A 19,449-nucleotide genomic window follows, 5' to 3' on the forward strand; every position below is an offset into this window, starting at 1 on the left:
CATCCTCACTAATAAAACACAGAAGGAATGAAATAATTTTAAGGAAACGGAACACTTAGGGCACAAATATTCAGAGCTTATAAATTAAAGTTTATCTGAATATAGAATTGCAAAGGAAACCGTCTAGCATTGCCTACGGCTAAACTCTTAAAATATTTACTTACGAACATAATTTAACATGCAAAAGGTAAGAACCATAGGGTTCAGCTTCCTTCAGCTAATTAAATAACTAAAAAATTAAATAATAAATAATTAAATCAAATCAAACCAAATATTATTTGTATTATGTCATGTTTCTGAGGACAGGGAACACAAACATTCAGCCGGGAACATTGAAAGAGATGAACAGTAAGCCTAACTCTTATTAGCATAAGGATTAAGCCTACCAAAGTAAGGAAGAAATATACCTGCTGCTACCCAAAAGCAAAAGAAAGCATCTTGGTGGGGAGGGGGAAGGGAGGGGACAACAAAACAGAAAGGCAAACAGCTGCAGTTCATGATCTTCATTCAGTTGCAGCAAACCATCAACTTCTTACTCAATGATGCAAAACCCCTTTTTTTTTCTTGTAGTTTTTGTTGCAGCAAACCATATCATCTTCTCTTCCACCTCATTTACCTATTCTCACCTTCTTTCCTTCAACATCTCTTACAAGAGACGAGGGAGGAAGACTTCGGAACAGCCCCTAGTTTTATTTATCACCTAAACTGTTACACCATAAACCCATTGGCAACTAGCAGAATAGTATTTTCTTGCTTCTCAGGAGCCTCTGCTTGTTTATCAGCCTCTGGTTCCTGTTCCTGTCTTAGGCACAGGAGCAAGAATCTCTGCAGCTCTTCAAAGAAGAATGGAATTAATAGGCTCACCAGTTTCACCACGGGGATTAATTTCTGAAGTATAAACATGTTGGCATATAGACTGGAGAAGTTAAATCTGTTAAGTGGTCTAAATGGGAAATCTTATAAGCTGATACCTGTGGATCATTAGACCAAGCCTTCCAGGTTTTATAGTTATTCTAAGAACTCATTATTGCACCCTCTACACTTGTTGCCTGAACTGAATCTCTTGCACTAAAAAAAAAAATTTCACTGGAAGCTGTGTGTTTACTTTGTCATTCTTTATTAAATGGGCCTTCGATACTGAAATATTGTTTCTCACATTAAGAAAACTAGTACGACCACGGCGAGGCTCGTGGAGCACGTCAGCGTGGGATCAAGCTCTTCATCACATGAAACAAAGCACAGCTGTTGGATTTTGCACACTGCTGTGCAGGTATCACACCGGCACGTTGAACAGACTTGCTCATCACCTAGAGTATTCCCCAGATGCATCTTTTTCTCCTATTTCAAGTAAGTTAGCAGAACAGGCCATGTAGTACAGCCACATACCCCAAAAGGCACTAGCAACAAAGGCCCAGCAGTGATAGGTGGAACTGTAGCTAATAGAAAGAAAAAAAAAAAAAAAAGTGAAGAAGTGGAAAGTATAGCTGCCGTGAGAGTATATTCAGACACCCTAAATGCTTATCAGCTAACTTGTTTGTGTTCTTAACCAAAACCATGCAGCAGAGGAGGCACAACTGTCTTCCCTAGAAACCGCATGTGCTGATGGAAGAGGTGGTCCAGTTTACTGCCATTGCTGCCGTTCTCCCAACTGCGGGTAAGAGGTGCTTATCGCCTATCAGCCTGCAGAGCCCCTGCCTTTCTCATCTCCCCCATCACACTGCCATCAGTAAATAGAAGGAAAAAATCTAGTTCAAGCACTGTAACGTTGACCGCTCTTCTGGGAATACTTAGGTAATTTATTAGTCTACTGTATTGATGGCACTCGTTGTTGGAAGTTTTCTGGTAATATTTACTGCTGGAGGACAAAATCTGTGGCTGATAAAATTAAAGTTAGTTTAAACGGAAGATGACTCTGGGAGACTATAAAAAAATCTGCTGACAGCTAGTAAAAGGCAGAATGAGTCCATCTAAACGCAAAATTGTTTCTCTTGCTTATTTTAAGTAATTTATGTTGATGGTCCTAAAATGACTATAATTGCTCCAAAAGAGATCTTATTTTATAAAAAATTGGATTCTATCCTCATCAGCTACTCTTGAAAAGGACATATCAGAACAGATGAGATACAAAGAAAGGAAAAGAAAAATATATAGAAGGCTAGAAGGAAAGCAAAAAGAAGAAAGCAGAAAAAACCCTGAAGTTTACAGAACAAATAAAGCATACAACCGACTGAAGAAGCAATAATGTCCAGAACGACAACCCGAAGCCGTTTATCCTTCCTTATGTTTAACGCATGTCAACATATAGTGAAATTTAAAAGGTATTGTTTCAAACTGTTGGCTGTAGACAACTTTTTGTTTGGTAGAAATTGCTTTTAGCACAGCCAGAATCTCTCAGATAAATTTGGATTGCTTTTAAGGTACTGTGAAGCACAGTCATGACTCTTATTTATGCCAATTTTGGGTGGGGGGATTTATTTAGCAGTAGCTGGTGTTCTCCAAGACCCCGAGTCAACAGCTGTATTCACACTCTACGTATACATAGATCTCACAGCATGAATAGCCACGAAAAAGAGCACTGACACTGCAGTAAAGCATTTTCAAATTCGAATCAACTAGATGATCCAACATCTGTTAGAATAAGATGAGCAATGCTTTCGAAGAGTAAAAATGTGTTCAACAAAAACCTTGCATTTTGCTTTCAGTCTGTCTTCTTTGTATAAATAAAGGAGAGAAACACTAGTTCAATACATTTTCAGTCTTTTTTCTAAATACTAGAGAGGAAAGAAGAAAAAGTTATTGGCTTTTGAAAGCTGTATCTACACAATGTAGCATACATAAGCTTAACATAGATCAAATAAATCCAGTAAATCCTTTACTGTTTGATTTTGATACTATCTGAGCACAGTAAGTCTTGCCATATTATCACTAATGAGAAACAAAAACGTGATTTCATATGTTACAACTGAGAACTTTTCCCCAGAGTTTGAATTCCACAGTGAGGAATGCATTCTGGGCAAGAATTTTAAATGAAACATGAGTTAGAGGAGCACTGGTGGGAAATCTCAGAATGATGTGACAGTCTATCTGAAACACTACCTAGTATTTTGGCAGTGGCGAGTGATAAGTACAAGAAATACCCTAAAAAATCCACCTATCAGGCCTCATCTGGAATAGATGCCCGCCGACAGGATTGCCTGAACATTTAGAGTCATTCAGAAAGTCTCATATTGAAATGTAAAAACATCAGCAAAGCTGTAAACCCCCAAAACCGAGTAGCACTTCAGAATCAGTGGAAGCCGATTCAAAGAAACTTAAATCAGCAAGACCATAGAAACGTTAACCGAAGCCCTAGGAAAAAAAGAGGATGTACTGATGCATGGATGGTTAGGATAACATTTAAAAGCCATCTCTATTCATTTGCAAGCAGGTTAGCAGAAATTGCTGAAGTTCACCCATTACTACAGCTTTTAAACTGTAAGATTAAAGAGCCCTACGCTAAACTTTCCCCAAACAATACCAGTAACATGGCAGTTCCCTCCATCCCAAAATAAGACTGGTGAGGCTCTAAGACAGAAAGAGTGGCCACATACACAACATGTTTCTTTAGACCCTCCTAGCTCTCTTTGCTAATGGTTCCCAAGTATTCGCTGCTGTAAATGTAAATTACAAATTTTATTTGTTAGACTAAAAGCATCAAAAGCTACTTTAAATAAATTAATTTCTATATGATTTATGACTGAGCTTGTAATTTACTTGGATTCTGATAAGCACAAACTAACTTGGAAATCATGGCTGTAATTCAGCCACTAAATCTTGTTTTCCGGTATATATTCAACAGTAGAACTACATTGCAGATGCATCTGAAGAGCAAAGATAAATTTAAATGACAATTCTTACATTACTCTGAAATACCTCATTTAAGCAATTTTCATCCCATGCAATCTTCCCTGAGATTGAGATGTTTTTATTTGTATAGTTGACTACATAAACCTTTCCCAGGTGTCCTTACAGGTCCTCAGACTATTTCAGATTTCTCATTCACCTTTCAATTATTCATAAAGAGCCCATGCAGACGCATCATCGCCATTTTTTGGAGCAAGGTGTTCTCAAAGTAAACGTCAGCAACGCAAATGAGATGCGGTAAGTACCGTGGTCAAGCAGTTACACGGTAAGCTGACCTGAGATCAGCAATGTATTAAGGAAATTTAATGCATGTCATTACTTGCACTCCTTCATTCCCAAGAGACATTTCTGAGACACATAACTACCCCAGAAAATAAACAGAAAAACTTCCACTTAAAAGTGTGAAGGTATTTAGAAGAAAATACCTCCCAAACACCTGCCTTTCTCACTATTGTGACAAGGAATTTCACAAGGAAACAATGTATTTTAACCACCTGAAACGTAACAATGGAAACAGGATGTGATGAGGATACAGATATTTTCGCAGAAGTTTCCAAAAGAGGTTTGTAACAGTGGTGTCCATTTAAAATTAATGTAGAATATCCATTGTGATATTTCCCTTTTTTGTGCATTTGCTTTAAATCAGGAAACATTTGAAAGTGAGCTATGGTAAATATGATAATTCTATAACCTTCCTGTTTAAAATAAAAAACAAAACAAACAAAAAAATCCCCGCAGTCTATAGCCCTCAAAGTGTTTAAATGTGTTCTAAAGACCGGAAACCTGAACAGCAAACAAGAGAAATCTGTTCTGTTATGGTGTAAATTCCCAATAAGGAAAACATAAGAAACAATCTACAATTTCTACAATGTCTACAATTTCTTCCTTTCCTAGTGTTTTCTCCATTCTGGAATTCAACAAAAACTTGTGTATAAAAATACACAAAGCTACCTGAAAAAATATTCCTTACTTCTTCCCCTCTACCAAAGCACTTCCAACTCGCTCGTGAGTTATACGTACTACTTTGCTGGTGCACTTTTCCTGTTAAGACACCATCTATTTTTCTTTTTCTTACCAGATCGGAAGCGCTCATCCCTTGAGTTAGTAGAACGGGATTTCTGCTGTTTGGACACAGCAGCTGTAGCTTGCGAAGAGCCTGGGACTCTGTTCTCTGCTTGCAGGGATGGATCCACACCTGAAATACAGCGTCACTTCAGTACAAGTTCAGGTTCCAAATAAAACATCTGTTTCATGTTCACCTTCTTCTACCACTCTTGACACCTCCTTACAAACCAACTGGAGCACTAAACTATTCCTTTAAAAATCCAATTTTCTTATTTTAAATTGACATTCACAGAATCACAGAATCGTTTAGGTTGGAAAGGACCTCGGGAGATCATCTAGTCCAACCTCCCTGCTCAAGCAGGGTCCTCTACAGCATATTGCCCAGGATCACATCCAGACGGCTTTTGAATATCTCCAGCGAAGGAGACTCCACCACCTCTCTGGGCAACCTGTTCCAATGCTCTGTCACCCTCACAGTGAAGAAGTTTTTTCTCAGGTTCAGATGGAACTTCCTGTGAACATTCTTAGAACCAAAATCTAATTTGATCTGATTAGCATTTTACCCAGAATAAGAAATGCTTCTGAACAACTGAAGAACTATCTCAGTCTGTTCAGGAATATATGATGGAGGAATAACATCACCATCCTTTCTCAATTACTTTGCAGTTAAGTATCCTATATCCCAGATCCATCCAGTCAGCTGCAGGGAAGAGCGGAAGGGAACCAAAGTCCTCTTAATCCCCAAACTCAACTGACTGAGATGATGAAAGAAAAAAAACTACAAGCAGTCCAGAACTAAAACACATCCAACTCTATTAACATAAAGGTAAGCCTGAAAAATACCCAGCAGAACAGAAAACTGACTTCCACAACCAAATCAATTTAAGGCTGTTTGCAGAGATGACGAGAATTATGCATCAGAGCTGGAGTTACTGAAGAGACAAGATGACACCGCCCTGTTTCTCAAACAACTTGGACGAGTCTGTCAAATTCCTTTCAACTCCGCAAACAAGACAGCCAGTTTGAATAAAAATTTAGGATGTGCATACCCGTTTAATCTATACCCATTTTACAGAGCAACACCCAGAAGATTCATATTTTATAAGAACTCTGCAATTCTCTAATAAAAATCTGACACATAATAAGGGCAGAATTAATCTGTCAACTTCAGCCATTTAAAGATTACTCTTCTAATCTAGGCTGGCTAGTACTTTATATACTCTGTAAAGAAACACAGACCCTTTCTGCACACAGTTTATTCCGCCCCTAAAAAGATAACTAAAATAAGAGGAATTGGCCTGCTCTCCAGGGTATCTCCTCTGCACCTGTCCAGGATAGGACTCTAGACAGATAACCTAGAGCTGACATCTACCTCTAGGCTAACTAAAGGTCAGGAAGATGATGGACGCTCCTTTGGTAACTATGAGATATCCCTTCTTACTCCTCATCCCCAAAAAAGAGGAGACTTACTCCTGGCTCTTGATACATATACAGGGATTAAACAAGCTTGAATTGTAACTGCTCACTTATACGTGCAATTTTATCATCCATTATACATCTATACTTCAACTATAAAATCAAGATCCGATAACTCTACAGGCACTCTCTGAGGATACATGTCACACCGAAAGCAATCAAACACCAGAACAAAAATAAAGGAATAAATAAGTGATCTCTAGTTTGTAATGCTGTTTCTGAAATTGGTGAATAATACAATCTTCAGAAGAAAGTGCAATAGGCACAATATAACATGTAAAACATGTGATACTATATTGCAGGGGAGGGTTTTTTTTTTTTGTACTAACCTGTACAAAATGAAGTTATGTCCTTCCTTGGTTATTTGGCCTACTGTTGAGCTTAACAGTAAACTGTCTTTAATCCATGTAAGATCTGCTACACCAAGTTTACTGTGTTACTAGCACTTGGACCAGACAAGTTTCATCTTCCACTATTTTACCCTTTACTTCCCTTGAAGGGCTTATGCCTTCTTTTTTGCTCTCAGCCTCACTAGAATGAGCAACAATACTCTCCAAATCCAGATAATGTCAGAAAGCAGCTTTCAGCAAACTCAAGACACCAATCTTGAGGCAGTTGTGCCAGTTCTTTTTGAAGAAAAAATTAATACTTTAAAATACCCATCAATGGGTTTGTGTTCCCTCCCCTTCCCCCTAAACACGTACTAAGAAAGAAATCAGTAATGAATTGGTAATGACAGTAGTACTTATAAGAGATTTTTATTAACACCTTTCAGTAAGACCTGTCTTCACTTTTAAAGCGCATGCTTTCAATCAGCAGTTGGTTTAAGTATACCAGTTCTACCTCAATTGATCAAAACTATTTTCAAATATTCTCTCTTGAAATACAAAATCCTCAGGAAAAGTGTGGGTTTTGTTTTTTTTTTTGTTTTGTTTTTTAAATCTTCCTGGTTGGACCTGTTTCTGCATAACAGATACCTAAGAAAAAATGATAAGACCATTTGCAGCTAAATAGTTAACAGTTCTGAATACTCACAATTGCAAACGTGAATTAGCCACAAGTTCTAGAAAGAAATAAGTATGAGCCTTAGTAGTATAAAAGGAAGTCACATACCATAATCACACTGATAGGAGTTTTTAGAAATTAACCCAACTCCAGAAAAGTGCTTCTATCTTCTACAATTTGCTACAGAAAGAGCAAATACACTCACTTAATGGGAGTTTTCCTACCCTCCAAAAGCAAAAGTTTTGAAGCATATGAAGGGCTAAGTAGCATCAAATGTATCAAACCACTCCGCCAATAGGGAAAATGTCACAGGCCAGAAAAGAAACTGAAGTTCCCAAAGGAGAACAGGCAAATGTGGAGCTTTGTAAGCATATGATATTTTAATGCTTACCAATATAAAGAGCTAATAGCTCTTGAAACACTTGAACAGAATCTTGTTTCTAAAAGGAAAGCCCATTTACCACACAAACTGAATTGATTCAATATATCTTATACCAGAACAGTGGTGGAACCACTTCAGAACTGTATTTGACATTTCAGGTAATCAAGAAGTTTTACATGTCCCCAAATCAAGAGCCCAGCTAGATTTGTTGGTTTGTAAACAGTTAAACAAACTTCTCGAATTCATAATCAGTGAAAAAAACTAAGGCAAGCCATCTCCTCGAAGCCTGGGCCAAGAAAAGAACAGACGTAAGTAGCTAATGTGTTAAGTGAGGGGGCGAAGAAGAGGAGAAAAGGGATGAGCAGCTAAGCTGGGAGTCTCCCAAAAATAGATTGGAAAGTTTCACAAACAGGCAACAACAGTAAGGCTTCATTAGGAGGGTCCCCATCCAAAAATGGGCCAAACATGACATCAATTTTGTGTGATCTTGTCTCAAAGGACCTTGGAGAAGGAGGCAATGAAGGAGGATGAGAATGATATTTTTTGTGCCTTTTTTCCTGAGAGAGGGGAAAAAACCCCGGAATATCTGACTCCTGCAGCTTTGTGTGCTACAGATGTGCAGCAAGCAACCACAGAGCCTGCAAGGCCACGACAACGACCCCTTCCTACTCTGATCCTGTGTGTCTTGCAAAGCTGGTCAGCATAACCTGACATTGCTGCAACGGCCACGAGGGTTTAGTCCTGGAACGTATGGGGAAAACAGGAAGGTTCAGACAGGAAAACAAGCAAACTGAGAACATCAACCAACAGAAGACAAGCTGCAGTGAAACGCTCCTGAGCCACGTGCAACTTGAGCATTGCCAATTGGCCACTGGGGTTTGGGGGGGGGGTGGTGGTGGGGGAACCATAAACAAACACGGAAGACTGCATCAAAGCTTACCAGCTCCAAAAGCAGAACCCTTTCCTCCCCCAGCACTTACAGAACACATTTCTGTGGATGAAAATTGGGGTAGTTGTATTGCAATGAAATACATATTAACGAACTACAGAAGCTCCCTTTAAGTCAGGATGGTACACACACACACACACACACAAAATCAGTAGCACAACTGGAAACCAAGCTTGTGTTTCTGTAGGTTAAATCTCCCTTTTCCATTTCTCAGAGAGAAAGGTTTCAGGTCATAACGCAAAGTGCCAAGAACAAGCCCTGGAAAACATCACTTTTTTCGTGAAAATAAGGTGACTAAGAACCTGCACCTAAAGCTTAAGCCACACAATTACGTACCAGAAAAATCCCGTTCTGCAAGCCTGGTGAACTTGTTAGTTTATTCCGGTACTATGCAAATCACTACCTTCTTACCCTTTAGCAAGACTAGATGGATAGTTAGGCTAACCCTCCTCCATTCACAGTAAAGACAGACAGCTCTTTCCAAACATAATGTTTTAAAAACTACCATTAGAGAAACTCCCTCCACTATCACTATATTCCGTTCATTTTGAACTTACTCCCAAGCAAGCAAGAACGGAAAGGCATCTTAAAGAGCCTGCTAGGTAAAATGCATGTTACAATTAATTGAACTCACTTTCTACAGGATGAGATTAAAATTAATATTGGAATTATAATTGTTTTTTCCATCCACAAACCTTGCAAAATTAACAGGGCTAACACCGACATTTCCTGCAATTTTGTTTTATAGATGCAAAAGTTATTACATTGCAATGGGCAGTAATTAGTTTATAATACCATTAAAGATTTTTTGCCAGCATGGCTGGGGAGGGTCTCTAGCTTAGGCAACAAATATGCAGGGACACAAATTTTAAAGAGAAAAAGATAACAGACAGCTTATTTGTATTACACAGCTTGAGTCTGCAAGCTCTTCAGGGTAAAGTGCCATCTGTCTTTTATGCTTGAACAAAACCTCAGCACAATGGAGGAATAACTCTACTGAACCTATACTGTTACCTTAATAAAATCACGAATAGCAACTTGAATGCATTTTTTCCCCTGCTCTGAAATTCTGACCGCTAGGGAAGTCGCATTCTGCAATCTTTCAGTTTTTGGATAACACAAGTACAGTAGTACTACTTCCATAAATACAGATTAAGCAGCGCACTTGCTTTCAACGCAGACAAAAAACCAATCCAATTTGTTAAACTAAACATGAAATACTTCACAATACAAACATAGATTAATGCAGCAACTTGCAGTATTCAGAGGAAAACAACTCCTAAGTGAAGTTGTAACTGTAGACTCAAAACTGAGCTCACATAAAAAACTTTTCTAGAAGTCTCATAAGCTTGCTAAAGCTACTATAAACAACAACTAACACATGTTTTCAATGGAACGATTACAACTGATGAGCTCAACAGATTTTAGAAGACCACCATGTTAATAACACTACAGATAAAAAGTACTTTTTTGTTTTGTAAACTCTTTTGTGTATATACAACTATACCTACAAACAAATTTTTCCCCATAACTGATACATTATGCCTGTGCATGTCAATTAAAATATACATTTAATCACAGTACAAAAATCAGAATGCTGCGTGGAAGAGAGAAGACACTGATTTGAGAGTGAAAAAAAAAATCTGTGATCCATACAGCCTTCATCTGAAAAAAAATGGGCTGTGTATTTTGCAGCAAGAAATCTGTAACCATGTAGCATGTGGAAACCCGTTACTCAATTACAAACAAGTTAGGAAGCAGAAATATTCCAAGTAAAGCCAAAGGTAACAGCCACAATCCACTAACTCTGCTATTCTGTACAAAACAGCACTTCAGCAAAGTGCATATATCAAATGCAGTCTTGGAAAGTCTCCCTCTTCCTACTCAAAAAGCTTTTTTCTTCATATCCATCTGAAGCACAGACTTCTTTGCTAGAGGACTTTCCTGGGGAACACACTTGCAGAGCAGCTGTCCGCCTGCCTCTTCCATTTTGTCCATGTAAGAGGAGTACATCACCGTAACTAAACAGTTTTTAAAGACTTCTCCCCAATGCCTCTGCAAATTCCTTTTTTGCGACAGTTATTAGACATTTGAATCTAATTATCTTTGCAAAAAAAAATCTCTCATACTGAAACTCATCTCCCAGAATAGAAATTCAAAGTAATTTCATTTCTAAACTAGGTTAATTTATGAGAGAGAGTTGTACCAGTTTACTAGCCAAACCTTTCAAAAATCTCTTCTCTCTAGTTTTAAAGATAAGCTGAAAATTAAAGCCAAAACAGTTAAAACAACATGGCAAAAAATCCACTCATCCCAATTTTACACGCATTGCTGTCGAGAGTTATACATCATGCCTCCAGCCATTCACAGCCTGCAGAAGAAGATGTATCACATTAAAGAGAGAGTTTTGCGCTGGGGGGGGGGGGGGAGGCCTAGGAGGTAACTTTAGGCTTTACGTGCATCTTAGGTAGTTCACTGTTAAGTCTTTGTGCAGCTGTTGGACTGGTTCTAGGAATAAGAAAGCAACAAAAGAAAAACATAGGTTCAAAGCACTGAAGAAAGGAAAAGGAATACGACAAAGCAGAAACTAAAACAAGGCTGGGAAACTCCTGGCACGGCTCTAGGCCGGCCTTTCAGTCTGTCCAGCCCTCCTGCAGCGCCCTTCCGCTGCCGGGTGCCGTCCATTCGGTCTGCAGCACGCTCCCTCCGGTCCTGCCACCCTCCGGTCCCGCAGCGCCTCACTGCGGTCTGCTACCACCCAAGGCCTGGCACACAACACGGGGGAGCTTTATACTAAGGAACGCAGCGTTTCTTGGTTCCCCCTCTGCCTTTATCTGGCCTAAAAGAGAGGAACTTTCTGGAGTTTCTCAATTAGAGACAATCTAGATGAAGAGGTAAGGTCTTTCCTAGTAGGTTTTCGGATGGATGTAGGCGCACAGCAAGGCTGCTTCCCCATTTGTACCACTCTGCGCACCACAGCAGAAGAGGCACATGTCTGTGTAGTATATTCACACATCTAACCTGTATATTCACGCATCTAACCTTGCAACTTCACCATCTCTAGGGCAGCCCCTACTCCTCAAAGCCTTCTCAATCAAAGGTGTGTGTATCTAGCTTAAGTGCAGCTCTTACAATAACAATCACGTTAATTCCAGATTTCTTTACAAAAAATTCTTAGATGTGAACAGTTGTTTGTAACTGAACTGCAAAGGAAGAAAAAGAGCTCTTCTCAGAAAAATGACTCGACTTGCTAAAGTTGCAAGTAAAACATATCAGGTTGAGTTCTAGATGGTTTTGTAGGAACCCTAAGGCAGGAGACTAAACAAAGTATTCCTCAGGAGGCAGCCTATATATACATTACACTTGACTTCATCTTGTGCTATGCTACAACTTTTTCCTCTGCGTTGACTGCAGATGGAAATTTTTTGCTAAAAAAAATCCCCAAGAACAACTCTTCACTAAATAAACTCCCTTTCTATGAACTTTATGAAAAGCCGAGTTTTAAGGATCTCTCTCCCAAAATTAAACGGTGGGTACAGTTAGCGTCTTAGCTGAGAAATTTCCATTTGGAGAAAATGAAACACTTAAGGGCTTTCTTTTCCCTTCTACTGAAGAAAGCATACTACAGCAGCAAAAAACACAGAAGCATAGAAAGTGCTTGACCAAAAAAAAAAAAAAAACCAAAAAACCAAAAATCAATAACCCACATCTTGCCAGGGAACTAAACTGTCTAAAAGAAGATGCTGACAGCAAAAGGCACACCAATTTGGACACTGTGACAAGGCTGGTAAGGAGAACACCTATGTGACCTTAGCTCAAGCTTTTGCTTCTTAAAAGCTTTTGCTTCACTATCAAATTTCAGGGTGACGTTAGCTACATCACTTCTGTAAATTTGGGTATATTTGCTGAGCCAGCACTGATGATGTCTATTTAAACACACTGATTAGGAAAGGGAAACTATGATAGATGCAGTCAGGTTTTAGTCTCTTCCTGACAGCAACAAAGGTATTGAAACTCGGAGTTTGAGCAAAGTAGGAGGCATCATATATCGGAAAAGTCTCTAAAAACAACAGCAGCAATGCTCCACAAACACAAAGGAGTGCCAAGCGCTACCATCTACAAAACATATCTAAGAAAATCAGGGCACATGAATCCTCCATCCTAGTCCACGTTATTTATAGGACATGTGTTATCTCTAGGTAAGACTCTGGGATCATAGAAGCGAGGTTTAGGTTTTTAAACCGTGATGATAAAACGTATTTACCCAGCTGTTTCCAAAGGAATGAAATCTTTTGAGTTAATGTACTACTACAGAGCATTTGATCATTTGCTCTTGACTGTGCCAGAAGGCCTATGTCATGATTCATATTTGGCCAAGCCTCTAAATCCCCAATCAAATATTCTATAGTACAAGATCCACATAAAAAAGACTATCCTTAAAAGGATGTGATTAATAAGCTCTACACTACCTAGGTGGCCTTAACCATCAATTTTCTAGGTGGCAACCATCAACTGGTTATCAAACAACTGGTGAGGAGAGATGAATGACTTGGACCTTGAAGTTCAGATGATTTGAAAACCACCTGCCTAAGAACTGATTTCTCTGAAGTATTCTTGTATACACAGAGGGAAATCTCCAAAATTTAGTTTCTTCCCTTGGTAGCAAAAACAAAAACATTTGCTGTACTTGGATATTACTATGTTGATGGTGGAAGACTCCTACTTTTCATTAAAAGTTTACCACCAAAAATCATGGCCAATTTTATACCCTGCTTTCCATATTCAAACTCCCAAACTAGAAGAATGCACTATGAAATTTGGTCATAAAGATTTCCCAGTGCGATAGTAAAATCACTTAATTAAAAAGACACACGAGCAGCAATCTCCTGATATTTTCAGGAGCTATTAGCAGTCAAGCTATAAACAGCTTCTTAAACTCACCCACCTGAGCACATTAAATTTTCATATACTTTATGTAGACTAACTATACAAAGATTCAACTTAGCCTATTAAGATCTGGACATACCTTGGACACAGCTGTTTACATCACCAGTATAAAGTAGAAGTTTTAATTCAGTGGCATGCATAAGACCACAAACGCTCTCTCTTTTCTTTCTGTTCCCCCCTTCCCCAAGGAAACTTTAAAAAACAGAGTAAATTGCATGTTCCTCAGAAAAGGAACTACAGACTAAAGCGGTACATGGTTTGCGAAACTGGTCCCATTCCAGCTGGGTTATTAGGCCAACAGCTCACAAAGCAGTGTGGCTAAAATATTTCATGGCTATACAAAAAACAAGTCATGTATCCTTGTTAGCAACACATGCACTTTTCAGAGACTGAAGCATGTTCCCATGACTGCAGACTCTTAAACCCAGTCTCCTACGCTAGCTGACTATCCTGTCAAAATCTCAGTCTACAACATGCCCTTCTATTTGGCAATGCTAAAAGAATACGCGCTCATCATTTATCAGGTAACCAAAAATATCATGAGGCAACAAATATGCTTTTGATTTTCAGGACTTCATATGTCCAGAATATAAAACTGCTAGTCATAGTAGGCTGTACTGCTAAATTTTCTTAAGTACTAGATAACTGTTGGAAGCTTTAATTAGGCACCAGAATTAGCAGTAGGGATTTACATATATAACACACCAGCCCCAACCAAAAACAGAGGAGGATCCATCATCATTTTTGTTAAAATGAAAGTTTGAAAATATGACAATTTTGCTGGAGCAGAAACGGTAGGTAAGAGAAATAGAGAAAAGAGCAAAACAGTTTTAATTATGGTTGAATCACTCTGACAACATAGGAAAAATGAAGTTGGTATGGAAGCTTTTTCTCTAGCACTAATAAATCTAGTGAAATAATTCCCATAGATTGTTTGATAAAAGAGCACTGGAACACTGACTGCAGTCACAGTCTGATTTACACAGAGAGAGAGGTGATTTTAATTTAAGCATTAACATCGTAATAAGTTCAGTCAGAAACCAGTAAACTAATAAAATGACCATTATGAGGCTACAGTGTAGATGCCCATATTCTCATGAACCTGGAGTTAATTTTACTACGAGCACCAAAATTCAGAGCTTCAAAAGTGTTGAACAGTAACACTTCTTCAGCCTTTGGGGAGGTCCTTTATTCTTGTAGATACCCGTCGGAAGAATCGCTTTCTCCTTCAATGTAACTTCTTCCAATCAGAACACGAGGGCTGCTTTTTTAGGAGACATGAGGGACCTTTTTTTTTCAGAGAAGTCCGAGTAGGCTTTTAGAAAAGGTTTAGAAGACTGCACATATTGGGCTTGCCAGTAAGGACAGATGCAACAATTATCTGCTCTCTGTGCACCTGGCACATGAGCATGCATGGCACGGTTGGCTTGTGGGCCTCAGTCTTAGGATCCACTTGGCCAATACAGATGAACATCTCAGGAAGATGAATTTCATGGACACCTCCAAGTAACTAGTCACAGTGCTACTGAGAAGAGGTTCAACAGGACAACCCAGGGGCATCATGGAGAAATCCTATTTCCACATTAGCAGCTCTAATGGAAGAAGAACGTTTCCATGCAAGAAGGCCGCAGGATAAGGCGGGGGGGGGGGGGGGGGGGGAGAGAATCCATAAATGTGTCTGCTCTCCAAGACAGCTAGAGCTCCCTTTGAATCAACAGATGTCCCTTCTCTGTGGGCAAGAACCTCACTGAAAAAGGAAACTACAGTGTTGGATGCTTCCATTGTGAACCAACTATCTCAATTTCTGACAGTATCAGAAATGGCTGCATGATGGCTTGCCATCTAAGTGGCAAGACAGAAGTTTTTAAAATGCATTAAGCATGGTCCTGCAAAATATCAGAGAGGAAACCCGCAGACACAGTCCATGTGGGCACCAATAACGCAGGAGAGGTAGGACAAAGGTTTTGGGATTACAACTTAAGCTGTTAGAAAGGAAGCTGAAGACCAGCATCTTCATGGTAACATAACCATTCCAGGTACCAGATGCAGAATTACATCAGGAGATGGAGAATACAAGTACTCGAGAAAATTGTGGAACAAAAAACCGCTCCCAATTCTTTCAAACTGAAGAACTTTTGGAAGGGTGAGCTTTGGGAGGAAGGACAAGATTAAATGTAGAATTAGATTTCTTTAGTTTAGAACTTAAATTTCATCTAAATTAAGGAGCTGCTAGGTAAAGTCAAGATGGTTATATGCAGAATGGTGGAAAGCAGAGGAAGTACCTGGGCATGGAAATACTCTATAACACATACCTTGCAATGCCTCCCTATCAGAGAAAGCTGCGAAACTCCCTTCATCTTAAGGAGGGAGAAAGGGGGCCCTCCATTCACAGAATCGTTTAGGTTGGAAGGGACCTCTGGAGATCATCTAGTCCAACCTCCCTGCTCAAGCAGGGTCCTCTACAGCATATTGCCCAGGATCACATCCAGACGGGTTTTGAATATCTCCAGCGAAGGAGACTCCACTACCCCTCTGGGCAACCTGTTCCAATGCTCTGTCACCCTCACAGGGAAGAAGTTTTTCCTCAGGTTCAGATGGAACTGCCTGTGGTTCAGTTTCTGCCCATTGCCTCTTGTCCTGCTGCTGGGCACCACGGAGAAGAGGCTGGCCTCATCCTCTGGACACCCTCCCTTCAGATACTTGTACACGTTGATCAGATCACCTCTCAGTCTTCTCTTCTCCAGGCTGAACAGGCCCAGCTCTCTCAGCCTTTCTTCAGAGGAGAGGTGCTCCAGCCCTCTAATCATCTTGGTAGCCCTCCGCCGGACTCTATCCAGGACTGCCATGTCTCTCTTGTCCTGGGGAGCCCAGAACTGGACACAGTACTCCAGGTGAGGCCTCACCAGGGCTGAGGAGAGGGGCAGGATCACCTCCCTCCACCTGCTGGCAACACCCTGCCTAAATGCACCCCAGCAGACCATTGGCCTTCTTGGCCACAAGGGCACACTGCTGCCTCATGTTTAACTTGTTGTCCACCAGCGCTCCCAGGTCCTTCTCGGCAGAGCTACTTTCCAGCAGGTCAACCCCCAGCCTGTACTGCTGCATGGGATTATTCCTGCCTAGGTGCAGGACCTTGCACTTGCCTTTGTTGAACTTCAGGAGGTTCCTCTCCGGCCACCTCTCCAGCCTGTCCACGTCCCTCGGAATGGCAGCACAGTCTTCTGGTGTGTCAGCCTCTCCCCCCAGTTTAGTATCATCAGCAAACTTGCTGAGGGTGCACTCTGCCCCTTCCTCCAGGTCATTGATGAATATATTGAACAAGACTGGACCCAGGACTGACCCCTGGGGGACACCACTAGCCACAGGCCTCCAACTTGACTCTGCGCCATTCACCACAACCCTCTGAGCTCGGCCATCCAGCCAGTTCTCAATCTCATTCTTCTCATGCCATTCAATGACTGCACACATCCACCTACAGAGCTATGTAGTTATACAGCCTCTGTCCCACCATGTAACTACAGTAAAAAAAAATGTCAGCGAAGGACTTCACCCCTCAGTATATCGTTCCTACTCTCAAATTCCTCTGAAAGATGGCCAAAGAGTTTTTCACCACTGGAAACCTCCTGACTGCTGTGGCACCCTTCACAACCTCCAGAGAGAAAAAAAATGAAGGAGGACCTAGAACATACTGAGTCACTATCCTTAGGGAAAAAGACCACCAGGGCCCTTATGTCCCTAACTGAGGCCTTGAAACTTTTCACCTGACATCAGTGATGTGCAGCAGGTGTCAGTAACAAGGGCATAGGGAGAAGCAGCAGCATCACAGTGTCTACAAGTGCAAGGAAGCAGAATTAACAATCATGGCAGATACTATCCCTCACCCCATCTTACAAAGTAGATGACGATCTCTTCCATTTTATAGTGATTTCACTTTTCAACGTTTTATGGTACCTCCTCCCCTCCCATCCAAGAAAAACATGATTTTCTTCTACAACGTTCTCATCTTTTCGTTTTTAGTGAGGCCCTCCCAGACTCTCTACTTTTTTCCAAGAGTCTCCTCCAGGCATGTTTTGCTGAAGCTCGATCAAGACTAATGCTCCCATAGTACTGCCTGGAAAACGATGGGGAAGAGGGACTTGCGCTACGGGGCAGGGCCAGTAGCATCCACATGGGGCCGTTCCCCATTCCAATCTCGCATCTCAACTTCTTCAGAGAAAATTACAGCAGAGAAACACTAATGTAGAAAGTACAGAGTAGCACCTGCATATGTTCAGAACAGAAGCCCCTCAGCTAATACCCAACACCAATCTCCTACTCAGCACAATATATGATCAAATGCAAAGGACAAAAGGAATTTTATGGCTGTTTTTCCTGCCCAGACAAGACCCAGGGAACTAGTCAGGATGTAGTTACTAACACTAGTTCTAAGCAATTAGGACAACTCTAGACAAACTAGGAAAGTTGGCTGGCACTGATATTTCCACATTTAGTTACGATAAGCCCTTTGTTGAACCTCTCTGCTGTTGAAATAATATGTAACTAATTCACATTGGCAATTACCACACCCTTCTGCAAACATTTTGAGGAGTTTTGCAGTATGATTCTTTGGGGCAGTCATCCAACTTACATAACCCATTTTACATTGAGGAATAAACTCTCCCTCTGCTTTCCTTGCACATAACCCCTCCTTCTGCTGCATGTGCCACAGCTAGTTCATTTGCTTTCAAGAAAAACTACACAAGAAAAAAAGATAAAGAAGCTTATTAACGTTTTCGGAGTTTTAATGACCTAAACAAAAGAAAGACCAGTGGCAAGCTCAGAGCAGAGGAAACTGCAAACCAAATCATATCAAGGTTTGTGCAGAAAAATAGTATCTCTTCCACCATCATACAATTCCTGTGCATCCAAAGGTTCTTCATTTGCACCAGACATACCAGCTGGCAGGAAAAAAAAGCCTGTTGGACTTGGTATCACATGGCTACCAAGCAAAATTACCACTGACAATACTGGTCATGTTTTAAAATTTCGAACTGCCTTTATAAAGCCCATGCTTATAAAGATGTTCATGTGGCAGAAAATATCAACTCTTGAGAACAGACTAACAAGTACAGAGTAACAAGTAAAGGACACTGGCTGAATAGCATTCCTTTTTTAGGCCTCAAAGAGCTCCTTAGAGATCTATGAAAGAACAAGCTGAAATCACTCGTCCTTATTTTAGAAAAATCTGAACTTTTTTTAAAACCTAAAAAAAGACGATCAGCTTGTTTCCTTTAAGACTATTTTACCTTAATTATATATTATTATATATATTATATATAAACGATATATATAATTATGTATATATAACAACTGAAATATAAGAAAGCATTAGTAACAAAAGTGAAATATCTCAGTATGCTTTAGTGCATCTCGGGTGAGAGCAATATGAAAAGCTGGCTTAACTGATACCTTTTAATCTGCCTCATGATCTTAACAGCACACTATGTATAGATCTCATAATATTAAGATATCAAATCTATTCACAGGCATGTTTTCACTATATTAAAGAAGCTATATTCTTCGGTTACTTGATACCTAGAAAATGCAACATTTAGGGCTACATTTAACCTAATGAATTAACCTGTGATCTGCTGCTATGCATCATTTTTCTGCATTTTCAAAAGTATTTTCATAGACTTTTTTTTCTTAATAATGAATAGTAGAAAAAAATTGAATATTTTGT

General features: G+C 39.9%; 1 protein-coding gene across 4 annotated transcripts in view; it reads right to left on the reverse strand.

Moving 5' to 3' along the window:
* Positions 1–19,449, reverse strand: part of DIP2A (disco interacting protein 2 homolog A) — a 136,987-nt gene that overhangs the window by 72,434 nt on the left and 45,104 nt on the right. For all 4 annotated transcript variants that reach the window (XM_068947663.1, XM_068947664.1, XM_068947665.1 and 1 more), the window contains exon 3: positions 4,979–5,098. In XM_068947663.1, the coding sequence (XP_068803764.1) occupies positions 4,979–5,098 (120 nt within the window). The remainder of the gene's footprint in view (positions 1–4,978; positions 5,099–19,449) is intronic.

The sequence above is a fragment of the Struthio camelus genome, chromosome 6 (assembly GCF_040807025.1).
Source record: "Struthio camelus isolate bStrCam1 chromosome 6, bStrCam1.hap1, whole genome shotgun sequence".
NCBI classification, from domain to species: domain Eukaryota; kingdom Metazoa; phylum Chordata; class Aves; order Struthioniformes; family Struthionidae; genus Struthio; species Struthio camelus.